Genomic DNA, 15,960 nt, shown 5'->3' with positions numbered 1-15,960 from the left:
TTATTTCCCTTAATAAAATACATAACAATTAATAACTTTTAGATTGTGTGTTTTTTATGCATTTTCGATTGATATTCTGTCTATACCCATAACCAGTAAACAACCATAAAAACCAGAGTCTGATCATTTCTATGGAAGTGGGCAAACTTACAAATTCAGCAGGGGATCAAATACTTATTTCCCCCACTGTATATCCAGCTCTATGAACATAATTGTTTTCAGATAAGATGACTGTAGTGTCCTTACTGAACAGACACTTAACATACAATGGCTTCCTCAGGGAACGTCCATAAAGATCACTTATCCAAACTAAAACCTAATTTAGGCACACGGCACAAAATTGGCTTTCAGTGAATATGTGCAGCCCTTTAAAGGACTTTGGTCCAAGGACGTAGTAAGCTCTGAGGAGGTCAGCGCTCCCTGTGTGCAGACCTGTGGGCCATTCTCTCACACTTTGATCCGAGCTCTGATGATGGCGTGGCAGGCGCGGACTCAGGAGTGGAAGGATTAGGGACAGGAGGGACGTGGAGAGTGACAGCTCCCTTTGTATTCGCTTTATCCTCGTTTTGGGTGTAACAGCAGACGGCATGCAAACCCGTGCCTTCTCCAAGGTGTTTCTTTTTTGTGGCTGTAAAAGCCCTCAACTCTTAAAAGAGAGATCAAATGCGAAGCAGGCTCATTGATAAACGTATAATGGCTCACTTTGAGAGAACAGCCATTTTGCTGAGATAGGCGCGTGGCTCAAACTGCAGGCTATTAGTCATGCTGTCGGCTCATTTCCATATGTGTTTTATTGTCTCATGAGCAAAGGCTAGCGTACCTACTCGCACCCTTTATTGCGCTCATGCTAGATCTAATGATATTCACACCTAGGGCAAAAACAAATGGCCTTGTTTCTCATTGTCTCATAAGAAAAGACTCTTGAAAGGTGACACCAAAAACACATTTCAGTTTTATGTGTTTTTTTTTTTTTCATTTTTTTTTTCCAATACCTTGCTTGTCTAGAAAAACACCAAGCTACATAAAAGCATATATTTGTCTCAGATTATATTATTATTACAGGCTGAGTACACTGGCCGTAGTATTTGGAGTGTGTTTCCTGTGCAATTTCATGGCCCAGACACAGGCAGCAGTCGGTCTTTACTGTGGTTAGTGCTTTGATGGTGGTTTGATGTGTATGTACCTCAAAATTACAAGGATTGCCACAAGAAAAATTATAAAGAAATTGCTAATTTGGGCGTTTGTAAGGTCTCATCGGTGTTGACCTGTTTTATGGTTTAGGACAGGGACCCCCAAACTGATGGAGAGAGTAAGTAGGGACCCACTGCCTACTATGTTCTATATTAACCTTGGTCTTGTGCTATTTTATAAATATACATTATTATTATTGTTATTATCATTTTGCATTCAATGTTAAACTATTCTTTATCCCTTTACTAAAATATGTTGGATTCATGTTAATGTGTGTTTAACAAAATTTAAATTTGTGGGGGAAATTAAAAAAAACAAACAAAAAACACATATATATAAACTTCTAATCAACCAAAGATTTTGCAACCCCCCTGCAGTACCTACACGGGCCCCTAGGGGTTGCAGACCCCCTGTTGAATACCTATAGTTTAGGAAAATTTTGGTTAATTATTGAACTTATAATAACGAGTAAATATCATTAGCTTGAAGTGCCTGATTAGTCACTGTTGAGCCTTTGGAATATGCTGTACCTGTGCTATTGTACCTAGCTATTATTAGGCCTAGTTGGTCAGTGTTAACTTCAGCTGTGACATAAATGTGAACTTAACAGTTGCAAAGCACAACACAGAGTATATTTCAAATTCCTTCACGTTACTTTGAAAGTCCCACTGTGTGCTGTTAAATGAACAGTATAAAGGATTTCATCCTTAATACATTAATGTATTATGGTATTATTGAACGGGGCCCTAACAAACAAGGACATTTCACTGGTGATGATATAAATATTCATATTTCTCAAATTGCAACAACCCTCCGGCGTCGACTTAAGAATCAGGAGGATACAGACCCTGTGTGTTCAGGTGTGAAAACGGCAACGGCAATTAATAATGATTGGATGAATAGGGGTGAGAATGCCCTATAGAGGTCTTATCTCATCCCTTTCCCCGACATACATCTGAAAGTATGCACACATCAAACCTAGCGACAGCTATTTGAACTTCATGGTGTCTTCTCACCAACCCCAAGAGGAGCACATAATAAGCGCGCCTTGTCACGTAGCAAACTTACTTTATTCACGGCAGATACAAGGGGATTGGGGATCAACAGATGTGAAAGCATTGGTAGGAGTGCTCCCGAAGGCTTGTTGCCATCTTCAGGTAGTCCTGTCACTTTTACACTACAGTAAAGTATGAGGCTATAAAAGCAGTGTTTTGAAACATTTGGGCGTTAGTGGATTTATAGAGTGTAAAAGCCTTCTGAAGGATAGCCTGTTCAAAGTATCTACCTTAAAATCCCAAAGGAGCTTTATTTTACCAAGCATCCAGGCCTAATCAAAACCTCCCCTCACACGCTCTCTGGTTACAAGTTAGATTCCTTTGTACGAGGAAGGCGGTGCAGAGAAAATACAAACGAGGGCATATTCAGCATTGCAAATACATATAGAGAGAGAAATAAGAAGGGGTTTATTGTGGGAGTGCATGAAGCGGTGGTCATCATTAAGGTGCTTAATAGACCATGTCGCCTGTAGGACCTGACAGGCAAGCTGGGCAGAGTGGAGGATCCAGGGAGAGGGTCACCTTCATGTAGAGACAGCTCTGTCACACTGGGGCCATGAAGGCAGACACTCTGCCACCATGGCTTGGCCCAGACAATACATGTCTATGATCAACCAAGCAGAACAACAAATCCCCCACTGTCTCCAGACTTGAAGAAAAAAGAACCAGGCCTGGAGAGAATCTCAGGCATTAGATCAGAATGTGCCTCAAAGTTTCAGAGTGAGGTAAGTGTATAATTACTTGAACTAGCAAATAAAATCTTTAATATTCCTTTAGAGTGGTTTCAAAGCTCAGTGTGATCCACCGGCCATCACCCGTCTTCTTGGAGAGCACCCACCTGTTCCTCAGAGTGGCCCCGCCCTCGATTATCCGTAATGACTGCATATGGATTGACTGCAAAATTGTCAAAACCACTCCAACTGTACTCAGCAAAGGGAAGAGCTAACAAAATAAGCACTATGGGGCTTGACATGCTATGTGCGTATATGAGATGCTAAATACTGCAAAATCCCCTGAGCCGCAGAGGGAAGTGGTGCTATCTTGGTCTGAGCACAGGTGCATCTTCAAATGAGGAGGGATGAAGAGAGACCGAAGCCCACCAACCTCCCAAATGAAAGAGAGGGAGGCACGCAACTCAAGGTCACGGTGGATTGCTGCAGCATCGGCACCGCAGATTGATTGGGAGTACAGGTAGCAGCTGGCTGAGAGGAAACCGGAAGGTGACTGAAGGAATCACCAGGTGGCTCCCGTGAGTTATGGCATCATCCACGTAGCTCTTTCCATTTCCCATGCAAACGAAAAGCGCCGCTTTGAAGCGGCCCCGTCAATTGCCGTTCGCCTCTGCAACGATGTCCAATCTTCACTCGAGCTAATATCAAACCGTTAGAACATACACTTTGATCAGAAACCAGATTTGTGGCTCAAATGGTTTGATTTGAACTATATGGATAACTTTTTTTTTTTCCCCCACAAATGGCCAGGGGATAATACAGCTAATTACAGTTTTCTAAATGTGGAGTTCATCATGAATATTGATAAAGAATTAATTAGTTGCTAAAACTGGAAAAACCATTTTCCCTGCACCAAATACATCACATGTTTTTGGAGCAAAAAAAAAAAAAGTACTGCATCACTTTATAGGAGGAGGATAGTTCTTACACTGCTTCAACAAATAATGTGACAGAAAAAGACACCTATTTATGTAGTCGTTGTTACAGTGCTTGACAGAGCGCTGCATGAAACTCATACACGTTTCCTTATGACTCAGCCTCCTTCAGGAAAAGCCGAGGTCTGCGACCGAACTGGGCCCGGGTGGGGTGTAAATGATCCTTTATACGATCTGTTGTGCATACTTGGGTCAAATAATGCCTCGCCACTTTCATAATGGGGCCTCTTCACTCCATCATTAAGTGGAAAACACTGTAGTGTGCTGAATGAGTTTGCCTTGCTGAGTCCAGATAAAGCTAAAACTTCCTGTAAGGGAAATTATCTGATGAAGTGCTCTCTCAATATCCCAATTGATTGACTGTCCTACTGTGTTTACTGCTCTGCAGATCAAAAAGTGCATCTCTTTCACTATTGTCCTCCTGTGCGCTAAAAATACTGACTGTACACACGTGTAAAAACACACAGCAGCACTAGCGCTGTTGGATATGCAGTATGCATGGGGTGATATCACGCCCTCGCGAGTATAATATGGTTGGTTGCAAGTTAAACTTCAGACACACATCGGTCTTTAACACTTCATAAATTAAATCTTCTGTAACATTCCCTTCACGGCAAATCTTTCCTCTCATTCTCTCATTTTCTTATCTCGTTTTATTGCGTTGTTCCATGTTCACCTGTTCATACTTTTGGCTCTCCAATGAAGAGGCTAAGACCTTAACAACACGGAGCTGCAGATTTTATTCCATGCATATTGTCATTATCAGGGGTTTATGGATGTGACATTAGATATTAAGCCGAGTGGGATTTGGAGGTTATCTGGCATTCCAAGCTGTGAGCAAAAAGTCACACCATGAAACAGGATTCACCCCTTGTGTTCGCTCTGGCAAGCACTTCATTCAGGATACGGCACGCTGACAAAAGTTTTGAGCTTTCCGGATTATTCCATATACGTGAAGTGAAAAACGTGGCTATAGGTACACTAACAGCTCACATTTAAATCTGTTCCACTGTTCTGACGGTGGCGGCGTCATAAAACGCGAGCGTGGCATTAACGATATTGAGGTCACTGGTTGACAACGAAAGAAATGTTTAATCTTTTAAATTACCCCCTGAAATGAATTAGTTCAGTAGGCCTACTTCATAATGATTTAATGCTAACATGTCATATATTTTTTTAATTAACTTGGAACAGGAGAGAACGTGGAAGGTGGTGGCTCAACTCAAGGACTGGCGGCACATTCAGAAATCATATGTCCGGTATTCAGCGGCTGAGTGCTTTCCATATCGCATATTAAATCACGGCAACTTTAATAAAATACCTTCCCACAGAGAAATGGCCTGTTTCTTACAGAGAGCACATTATTCAGGTAAATGTTAAGTGTTGGGTCAACAACGAGGCCTCACTTCTTCTTCTCCCCCCCCCCAAATATCAGTCATCAGAAAGATTATCTTCCAAAGCAAATTTGATTTGTCTATATGAAGACAAATGCCACTGCCTGCAGACAAGAAGAAGAAGACAAAAACATTTGCAAGGGCAGAAATAAGTATTTTACACCTGTGTGGCAATCTCCAGCATCAAAGCAACACAATTCTGCAGTGTTAGGCTCAATATATCTCTCTCATGAACCTATGCAAGGTGCTGCACTGCCTCCTGAATTGCTGAGTGGGACTAAATTGAGCCAGTTTAACACAGTGAGTCAATCAGCTCAGGCCAGGCATGGTGCATCAGCCCTCGTTAGCCGTGACCTTGGGAGATAATAATGGCACTAAACCAGATATATGTGCGGGGTAATGGCTCTGTGATTAACAAAATATGTAGAGCAGCATAAACACTGGCATGTCCGCCCGTGCACGCGATCGCTCACTCGGGCCTGTGGGGAGACTGCAGCGGTTTTGATCGCAACACGATGAGGGTCTTGTAATTTGTGTACGTTTGTGAATTAATCGAAGGGATTTTGCATTTGAGCCTCACAGCTGTTGTGATTTTTTATGGGTGTAGGTGGATCAATTGAGTGTGCTGTCATCGAGCCCAACAATACTGATAATAAAGCGCGCCGGGCAGAAAGGGGATATAATAAACACGCAGTTATTCACACCTGAACCACACCGAGAACTACAAAGAGTCCCAAGGTTTCCGACGCCTGTCAGCTTTCCGCCTCAAACGTTGTCCTTTATGCAGCACATGGGAACATATGTATTAACAGAGCACAGTATGTTTGAAGGTTTACGTATGTTCAAAGGAAAGGAAATGCCACGCAACAACAACAACAAAAAAATATGTCCCGGAAAAACTGTAATTAATGTTAGCACACACACAAGTTGCGTTGAGATGTACTCAACAAAAGCCTGCGTATCAGCCACAATCCACTGATTTTTAATATATAAGTCCAATCTAAAGAAACAAATACGGAGCATTTGATATCACTGAATAAACAATTAAGGTTCATTCCTTTTTAAGTTTATTGGGGAAAAGGCTGTTTTGGACACAGCTGTATTATTAGCAAAGCCATTAGCTGCCTGACATGCTGTACTTTTATTGTAATTATAATTAGATATTAAAAGATTTTAAAAAGTAAAATATTTCAGGCTTTGTTAGACACACCCTATTCTGTGCCTATTCTGTGTAAACGATACGAATGGCCGACTAAATAACTCTCGGATCTAATCGATCTTAATCTGAGATGCTATCCGATTTCTCCCCTTGAAAACATGTCATGTGTGGAGGCAGAGCGAGCATGTCCCCCCTCTCCCCCTGTCCTCCCCCCCAGTGTGCCAAAAATCACGTCAGAGAGACCTTGTACTCCCATGAAACACATCTGTAAGAGCGGGGACTTTGATTGAAGGATAATTGGGTGCAAGATTGGTGAAATGGAACCCTGTGATAGACCAGGAAATTCCAGTTTCATGGACATGGCCCTGGCAAGGTCGACACTGGGTTCAACACCTGGCTTCATAAAAGTCACAAATGAAAATAACTACAAGGGTGAGCTTCGATGCCAAGTCACTAGATTTAATATGGGAGCGGGGCCAGTATTCAGAGCCACTGATATAGTTACAGCAAACGCAACATGTGTCCGCTCGCTGCGTTGAGAGGAACATCGCTATTGACCGACGAGTAGATCTGCGACAACTGAGTGGATGATTTGTACAAGTCTCGATACAAAGGGCTTCTCTGGTTATTCATTTATCTGCTGTTTAAATACTCCCACCAATTGGCATGATCTCTAGGAGGCCACGAGGCTGACCAAACAAAACTGGATCAACGGGAGGTGTCACCCCGGGGGCAGTGCTGCATTAGTAATGAGACGACAGAGAGTGTGATAGCTCTGTCCGGCTTCACCGACACATACACACCCAGCGCGGAGCAGGCGCTGCTGGCTGGACTGATTCTGCATGGTAATTAACCATAATGATGTAAACAAGAACGCACTCCACTGAGTTTGCTGGCAATGAACAGCAATCTGTCACGGTATCTTTTGAGGACGCCGAGATTTACTCGACTGAAGAGCTCAACTGTCAGGCTACGAGAGGGGCCTCATTTGCATGTGCAATAATGTATTTCACGTCCTCCCTCCACGCTCAGTTCCTCTGATCAAAGGGGAAGGGTTTATAAGGTGGTGGAGGAAATGTCTGATGACACTAGTGTTTCAGACTTAAAGCAAAACTCTAAATAGATGGGAATGTACTGGAGGAAAACCAGACTCTCAGCTCTCAGTAAGGGCTAGATACTGTTTCTTGAAGTTCTGTGCGCATTGCTTTACTGGGGGAAACTTCAAAGCAGACAAAATGCCACCATTCACATACTGTCTATTCTCTTGTCAGAAACAATGCGATTCAAAAGTGGCCTCCCTCGGGCAGGCGACTTGGAACTTTGAAAATCAGCATTGTTCCAAATCACTCATTCCAATGCTGCGCTTTAGCTGAATGAGACATTGCTAATCAGAAATAATTGTCACTAACTATTCTTTCCTCGGGTAGAGCCCGGAGCCGGTCGTCTGTTTAAATTCCATGTATTCTCTGGAAGTCAAACAGGAGGTAAGACGTGAGTCACTTTCTCATTCCTGTTGTGAAGCGGAGACAAAGATAGACAGAAACGCCTTTTGTTCCTCTGCATTGCCCACATTCTTCAGGTACGTTTAATTAATGCATACTTATTGTGGCGTTCCTGTCTCATGGCGTCTGGCAGGAACGGCATCTGTTTAATCAACAACTTCCTCTGACAGTCCCTCAGTTGGGTGCGAGCTGTCGCTTCTATTCTCAGATGGTACCGCAGAGGGATATGAGCCTCATAGAAATTCAGGAGGCTCCTCGCAGCCAGGTGCAGCAGCAGAGAAAAAGATGAAGAGAAACCAGCCCAAGTGTGGAGGGAGTCTTATACTGCTTGACTGTGCTTTAGTACTTAAATTATTTGAAGAGCCTTTATTATTGTCAGAGCACATTAACATAGAATGAAACCGCTCTCATTTCCATCACAGAACGCCGCCGCGGAGCCACCTTGGCTGGAGGTTTCTTTGTTTCCAGTCTTTCTGGTGATTGCTATGGGCTTCACGTGCTTGTAATCAAGACACTAGAATGTTCATATCAGCCCACTCCACATAGACACCGGGGAGATTACCTCTTCAATCCCCATCAGCTGTGATTAGCCCTCTCGAGGTGTGCGGAAATGTCACATTTTACATATCCTAATATTTCACCTCACATAAAGTTCTGCAGTTTCCCCCAGAGTGACGCAGGTAATGTCATGGGAGGGTGCTGTGGCGGCGCTGTCCCCCTTTAAATGCACCCGAAGCTCCTCCTCTTCCTCCCGATGCTGTGGTCGCCTCCCTCTGAATTAGGTCGCTGCCGGGGTAATTGGGGATCCAATGGTCATTAGCTTAGGCTAGGTGGCAGACCACCACAACCACTATCAGTATAATTGGATCTAATTGGCCCGGTGTTGCCAATGATTTGGATCAGACAAATAGAAATGACTAATTTAAATGGCGGCGTGACCTTTTGAAAGCTTCAGTCTAATTAACCTTTGTCGATGCACGCAGGTACTATGCCGTGTGAGGAAGAGGGCCACGAGCAGTGACTGGTCACACAGAAAGCCGGGCTACAATCACCAGTGTAGCTAATTGGGGGACGACACCGATTGAAATGCTTTGAAACACACAGTGCGGTAGATATTTTCTTTACTCCACAAAACGGACTCAATAGAACAGACCAAAAACATTATAGTGTTGCCTCTTTTTTCCCCTTGGCATTTAGCCCTCACAGTACTCTGGTACATGAAGCTCTATCTTGGTAAAGCAAAGTTGCAAGTCGCACTCTGATTTGGAAGGAGATGAATAAAAAGCATGGCCTTTCGGGAGCGCGGCACACTATTTAGTGCAAACGCAACGGCGGGTGAAAGACACAAAGCAACGACCACATTGTGCGACGCCGATCCGCACCGAACCTCTCGTTCTCCTCACCCAGTTAATGGCACGGTTTAGTTTGCTATGATCGGACGCCAAGTACGTGCACAAGCGAGTCTCCGTACTTCTCTCAGCCATTACATAATTAAATCCGGAGTTGCTCGCACTCGCGGACAATAATTTACGAGAAAGGGGAGAGAAGCACATGGAGGCGAAGTTTGTGCGCGATCTGCTCAGTGCATAAATGAAAATTAATTAATCACTCGGGGAGTCGGCACACCGAAATGGAATAGGACGGAGAACGAAGTCGTTAAGTTTGATATGGGGGTATTTGGAAACATAAATAATGACAAAGACCCTCCAGTGCACTTAAATACAGCAGTAAAAAACACATTTTCAAATATCACCACTGACCTACATTAATAAAGACGGAACAGTAAAAGTTACACACAGCGCATTTTATATTATACTTGAGGACGGAGAAGAAGCTTTTAAAACTGGACGGGCAAAATGAAACAAAAGACGAGGTTAAACTCATCTTGCCACCTAAACCCCATATCTCGGAGACACCTCCAGGGCATGGTCCCTTATCCCCTTGATACAGTGTTTGTTTGTCCCACTCATGTCAAACGCATTATCTAGTAGGGGCTATCAGCTGTCATCTTCAAGCAGGGCGTGCACGCTGATCTGCGCCACTGTGAGATATTGTTTGTAGGAATGCATTTTGGGAACACTGTCGGGCAAAATGAATGAATGCTCCAAGCAGCCTTGGAATAAGCCCACAGAGAAGGGTGGCTAATCCTATCATTCTACACCATTCATCTGCAATCCACTTGGCTTGCAGCGTTTTTCTCAACGGGCAATTTGTGGCTTCCCTGCTGGATCTGCTCGAAGCCAGTGTGTTTTGACTACAAAACCCTTCCAGAGACGCTTGGGACTCAGAGAGGAGGCCCTTAAATACAGTCTGCAACTGTGTAACTGTCCACACCAGCATGTGCCAATGCGCCGCGTGCTGCCAGAAATAGCTTCATGACAAATACTTTCACAAGGCATCAAATTGTGGCCTGTCAAAGTCAAATTAGGAACAAGAAAGAAGCTTGCCCGCAAGATCATTAGTCAACAAGTAAAACGCTTGTTGTATTTTTTTTATACCCTTGAGAGTACATTTCCAGTTATTTACTCCCAAAAGAACCCTCCCTAAAGACTGAAAAGAAAATAATAATGATGCTTTGGGTAAACATGGCTATTCTTTTACTCTAAAGGTCACAGTATAGGGTGCATTTAATACGGTCTCTAAATCGCAACAGAATCTAAGGCTGAATGGTTTCCAGATGGTGGCGTCCCCCTCCGCGTAGTTTGTCTCTTTTCTGCCTGACAGATGCTGTGCTCGCTTCCAGGGAAGAGTCTGCGCAGCCTTCCATGACTAACCAGCACAGGGGACCTGCATTAACCATCGCCTCGGTTCCATGTTCTATACGACTTCCCAGCCCTTCGGAGAGGACGCCACCCCCACCCCCGAGGGTCCGACTGGACACGGATACGGCGCGCTCCTAATCCAGGGTGTATCTTTAAAAAGCATGTACCCACAAGGAAAATGATAAATAATACAACTCTAAGCCTGGAGAAATCATCTGTTAGAAGACGATGTGACTGCCAGCTCTCAGTAAGAGGTTGACAGTCTGCTTGCCTTATGGATTCTACAGCACCTTTACCCAAAAAACACATGACAGATATATTTTTCTGTCAGCTGACTTCCAGAAATTCAGGCACTGAGGTCATATTGTTGAGTTGTTTTTTTTTCCTGAATGGATCATAATAACATGGAATGTTGCTTATATCGAAGCAGCTTTCATCAAGCAGACATGATGAAACCTATTTAATATGTCCTGGCTCAAGCTAAATATTGACATTCCCCCCCGAGTCTCTTCCCTCTTAATCGACCAGCTGTGTAGTGTTGCTATCACAATTCACGTCTAGAATCAATCCGCCAAAATAAATAAAAAAAATCCAAGTTTTCTGCTTTATTTCCTCTTTTTGGCTCTTCAGCTGAGCCTCTTCTAGAAGCAAACAACATACTGTAGAGTAACAAGCACTGAGCAGAGGAGGGGGCTGTTTGACAACATGCTGCTCGTCGGCCCAGAGCTGCAATTCTATTCACAGGCTGCGTAGATGCCATGGCTCCCCCTGCGTTATGTTGCGGAGCCCGGTCAGCAACCCTGGCATCCTGGCTGTGGGCTGTGGTCAGTCAGAGCCCGGGGAGCTGTGACAGTCGGCTGCTCTTTCAGCCGCAGAAAGAAGAAAAAAAAAGAAGAGGAACTGAAGCATAAAAGTCCTCTAGGCGGAAAAGAAATGAAGGAAAAAAAAAAAAAAACAACAAAAAAATGTTTCCATCACAGGCACATGCACCAGGAAGTTTCACGTAAAAGACGTGCTGTACGTTTGCACAAATTTCGCTTTCCAGCATTCAGACAAATGAACCGGAAAACACAACTTAATAAGCCATCCAGCAATCTGATACATATCCAGAGACTAAGACAGAGTGAGGGTGTTAAAGTCTGCACCGTTCCAGAAAGCTTTCAGTTTCAGTGTGCGGGTTAAACGGCAGGCATCCTGGCTCAGGTTGATTGTAATTTTTCATCTGAAGGCCATCCTTCAGCAAGTCCTAGAAGTGCGTCCTATACTTAGAGTTTGCCCTGTGGTAGAAGGCAGAAGCGAAATGAGAGCATCTTGGTCGAGCATCTCGCAACATGTATGTGCTTTGGCCGTGAGCGTTTCGAAATAAATGAAAAGTTTGAACTACATACCCAATTATCAGACTGAACAACAAAAAAGCTGAAACAAAACAAAACAAAACAAAAAAAAAGCAAGTATCTAATCATTCATAATAATTGTAGTAATACAAGCAAGAAACTCGAAAAACAACCAGGAATTGCCCCAGGTAGCCACATTTTCAATCTTCCTCAGTTCTCTCCCACCAGTGCTACATTACTCTGGGACAGGAAAAGCTCTTCTATCTAATTTCTGACTTCTGGGGATAGTAAATGTTCACTCGTACACACCGAGTTGCCCTGAGGTAAGGGAAATGCATTTTGACTTTCTCTGCTATTCCCTGTAAACTCTCTGTCTTGATGTGTTACAAGCACAAGGAGATTTTGATACGAAGACAGCGATAGCCATACTGTTCTGTAGCCTGAAGGGTAGCTTTGGGGTCTAGGAAACAAGGATTAACTACCAACTGCTTCTCCTTTTTAATCTTTCAGGCTCAAGTTTATTTTACATTAGGTTTTGTTTTGACTCCTACCCCTCTGTAAAGCCCTGGAATCCCCATTAGGGAGGGAGCCATCTAGGGTTCCCAATTGTAGCTACCCCCCCCCCTTTTTTTTTTTTTTTTGCCCAGTTTGCAGGCCCACTTGACGGGGTGCCTATCTTCAGTGGATTACTTGTTTCTCTCACACAGTGAAGCTGAGACCCTTTCAAAATAAGTTTAGTGTTGATCAACTTGCGGAAAACTTGGACTCAATACTGTCTATTAAATAGAAACGATCAGAGGATCTTTCTTGACACAGAGCATAACATGGCTGGAGTAAACCCAAAGGCCACATACTTTCTTGTAGAAAGAAACACCGATTTCCCTTTTGTTGTTGGTTAAACGTTTTTCTGCTGTCCTTGCAGCAAGAAGAGACGCAATAGACGGAGGCGACGATCATACAGTACGAAGCCTGGCACTTCCTACAAGGCCAGTCAATCACAGAGCGCCAGTGTTTTCACTGAAGGTCTGCCCAACGCGGAGCAGCTGTATAAATACATTAGGCACAATCCTGCCTGTTCCTTGTAAAAACAGAAACACTTTCTTATGAATATAAAGACTATTGGATAAAAAGATCCGTCTAAACTAAATAATCATAATAATCGTTGGAATGTGCCAGAAACAAAGTCAGAACTGGGCTGAATTTGGCTGAAAGGACATAAGGTGGTGGTGCGTTACTGCAATGACGAGCTGAACCCAGTTCTTCAGTGCAGATGCTCTCAACACATTAAACTTTTTTTTTGGAGGGGGGCAATATTATAATGCAACGTCATGGTTGTGGTTCATCACATCTCAGTGGATGTAAATGTGATTAGGGAAAGTTTGAACTTGCGGGATGCCTGCTGGTTTGGATGTAACTTTCAAACACCGTCAGGTACTTCAGACATGTGGTTTCACAATCCATTTAATTGCTACCTAGAGGTGTCTGCTGCTCTCACAATAAGTCATCAACAGAGCAGGAATTTGTCACAATCATCTTTAATGAAACTGGTACTCATCTATGTCTCTCTTTTTGCTAAGTACTTCCATTGATTGGCCTCTGATGAGGCTGCAGGGCAGTAGGTTGGCACGGAAAATGATTTGTGGTAATTCGGTGTTACGGATATGCTGACCCCCTGTGGGCAGGGTAAATGTACACTCACTGGCAACTTTATTAGGTACACCTTGCTAGTAAAAGGTTGGGCCCCCTTTTTCCTTCAGAACTGCCTTTATTCTTCATGAACTTTCAACAAGGTGTTGGAAACATTCCTCAAGTCCCATTCTGATGTTGTCTCGATCACCTCCACATGCCTAAATGCACTGAATTGCAGCCATTTGATTGGCTGATTAGCTATTTGTGTTAACACACAATTGAATAGAAAGTGGTCAGTGAGTGTACATGTCCCATAGACTGGCCTGAAACATGCAATAGCACACGTTCCTACCCACGGGGTAACATGTCAATGCTCTGGATTGTGTGGGCATCGTCTCGTCTAAAGCTTATATGATTCATCCACAATCACTGACTCCTTTGTTTTTCTGGTGTTTTAAGGGAGAAAATTCCTCTTGAAGAGGTGGCTCAGACAAACACTGCAAATGACAGTTTGGAAGAAGACCTTCAATTTTTTGGAAACAAAAAGGATAAATTGCAAATGCATGTCAAGATCTTTGGAGAACGTATGATCTAACCTACATTTGTATCCTGAACAAAAAAGAATAACGCAGCTATTTGCAGTCTCAATATGAACAGTATACGAAGGCCTGCGTGCTTTCAGTTAATCACGAGCCAAAGTATTCTACATGAAAAGCCTTCATTTGACATTGTACATGAAACATTACCACTTTGTTGTGTTCTTTGTTGCTTTTGTCTAAATAAAAGAAGATTAAGGCTTTTCAGAACTGTATCTAAAATTAAAGATGCTAAATCCTTTTGATGCTGTACCTTTTCCAAATTTCCACAGCCTTTCTAGCTGAAGGCTTACTTGCTGTCAAACAAAAACACCAAAGTGTGTAATTTATTTCTTTCAAACTGCACAGAACAGAGACAAATTTTCTACTTCGGAAGAGCGTGAGCTCGCCGGCGTACTGTACTCACCACAGTGGTCAAGCCATGCTCCTTCATCAGCCTGAGGGAGTTCTGGTAGCAGGAGGTGAGGTCATTGGTCTCTGTAGTGCCCACGTGACCTCTGGCCACAGGGCCCACAGTGTGGATCACATCTGTCGGAAGGGGACAAAACACAAAGCTCGTTTAGACACGACCTACTTTTAGGAAAAACGACTAGCGCAATTTCCACCAAGCGATAAGTCCGATGCTGCAAAACCTTTTAGTTCTCTGCCACGCACGCGAGTTTCAAGAATAATTATCAAATTCAAAGTACGATAAAGTTTTCTCTTCACAATGAGACAATGAGCAACCCACTGCCTGAGATGAATGCATTTTTTTTTCCTCCAGTGAATGAAATCGCAGCTAAGATAGGAAATCAATTACACAATTCTTTTATGCCATCTACTCAAATATTCATATCTCTCCCTGTATTCTCTTCCCCTTGACATAGTAATGTCTTTACCTGCCAATCACCGGTCTCCTTGTCTGGCCTGGCCAGACTGAGGAATGCAACGTCTTAATTGAATCATGGGAGTGATGACAGGGAAATAGAGAGAATCGAAGCAGTGACTTGACAGAAACATAATCTTCCGCATTCTGCCTGGTTACCCTTGGCCTTCTCAGCGCTGGACAGTGCAGGTCAACATCAATATACAGGGAGCGACTCTGCATCACCCACAGTTGCATTCCAGGGACGCTCAACTACGAGGCTGCACTTAAGAAATCTAACAAGAATTCTAATGGTAAAAGTTGAAAATGTTATATACATGAGAAGTCCTCAAAAAGGTTGTCAAGCGCTGGGTTCAGCTAGTGTGACCTCCAGTTCATGGAGAAATGTTTTTTTTTTGTTTGTTTGTTTATTCAAAAGCTGACTGTGTATGGTCCAAAAAACGAAATCTTAATTTAAGCCACACCGAACGCAGATAAGCCATGACCCATATATGTTGTATCTGCAATTTAATGCATCAAGTCCCTTTTTTTCCCTGTGCGTTAAAATGTTAAACCATGCTGAAGGACTGAGAATTCAGCCCTGGGTCAGGTGAGGCCAAGTAGGGAAAATGCTTTATAATGCAGTCACTTTATATGTATTTTTTTTTCTTTTTTTTTTTTTTCCCCAGCTAACCTCGGAGTTTAGTTAATACAAAACACTTAGCCTCACTTTCCCACTGCATAAATTTAAGCTATATTACTCCTCTACCTGACCATAAATCATTTATAGATTAAATTTAGTTCTCACTTGTGTGTCTAGTTGCTTAA

The 15,960-nt window shown here is 43.1% G+C and overlaps 1 protein-coding gene across 3 annotated transcripts in view; it reads right to left on the bottom strand.

The window, feature by feature from the left end:
- Nucleotides 1-15,960, bottom strand: part of macrod2 (mono-ADP ribosylhydrolase 2) — a 396,798-nt gene that overhangs the window by 114,020 nt on the left and 266,818 nt on the right. For all 3 annotated transcript variants that reach the window (XM_047602588.1, XM_047602589.1, XM_047602587.1), the window contains exon 6: nt 14,695-14,816. In XM_047602588.1, coding sequence (XP_047458544.1) covers nt 14,695-14,816 — 122 coding nt within the window. The remainder of the gene's footprint in view (nt 1-14,694; nt 14,817-15,960) is intronic.

Source organism: Mugil cephalus, chromosome 13, assembly GCF_022458985.1.
Source record: "Mugil cephalus isolate CIBA_MC_2020 chromosome 13, CIBA_Mcephalus_1.1, whole genome shotgun sequence".
NCBI lineage: Eukaryota > Metazoa > Chordata > Actinopteri > Mugiliformes > Mugilidae > Mugil > Mugil cephalus.
Note: the sequence above shows the minus strand (reverse complement) of the source record. Positions and strands in the feature narration are given on the sequence as shown.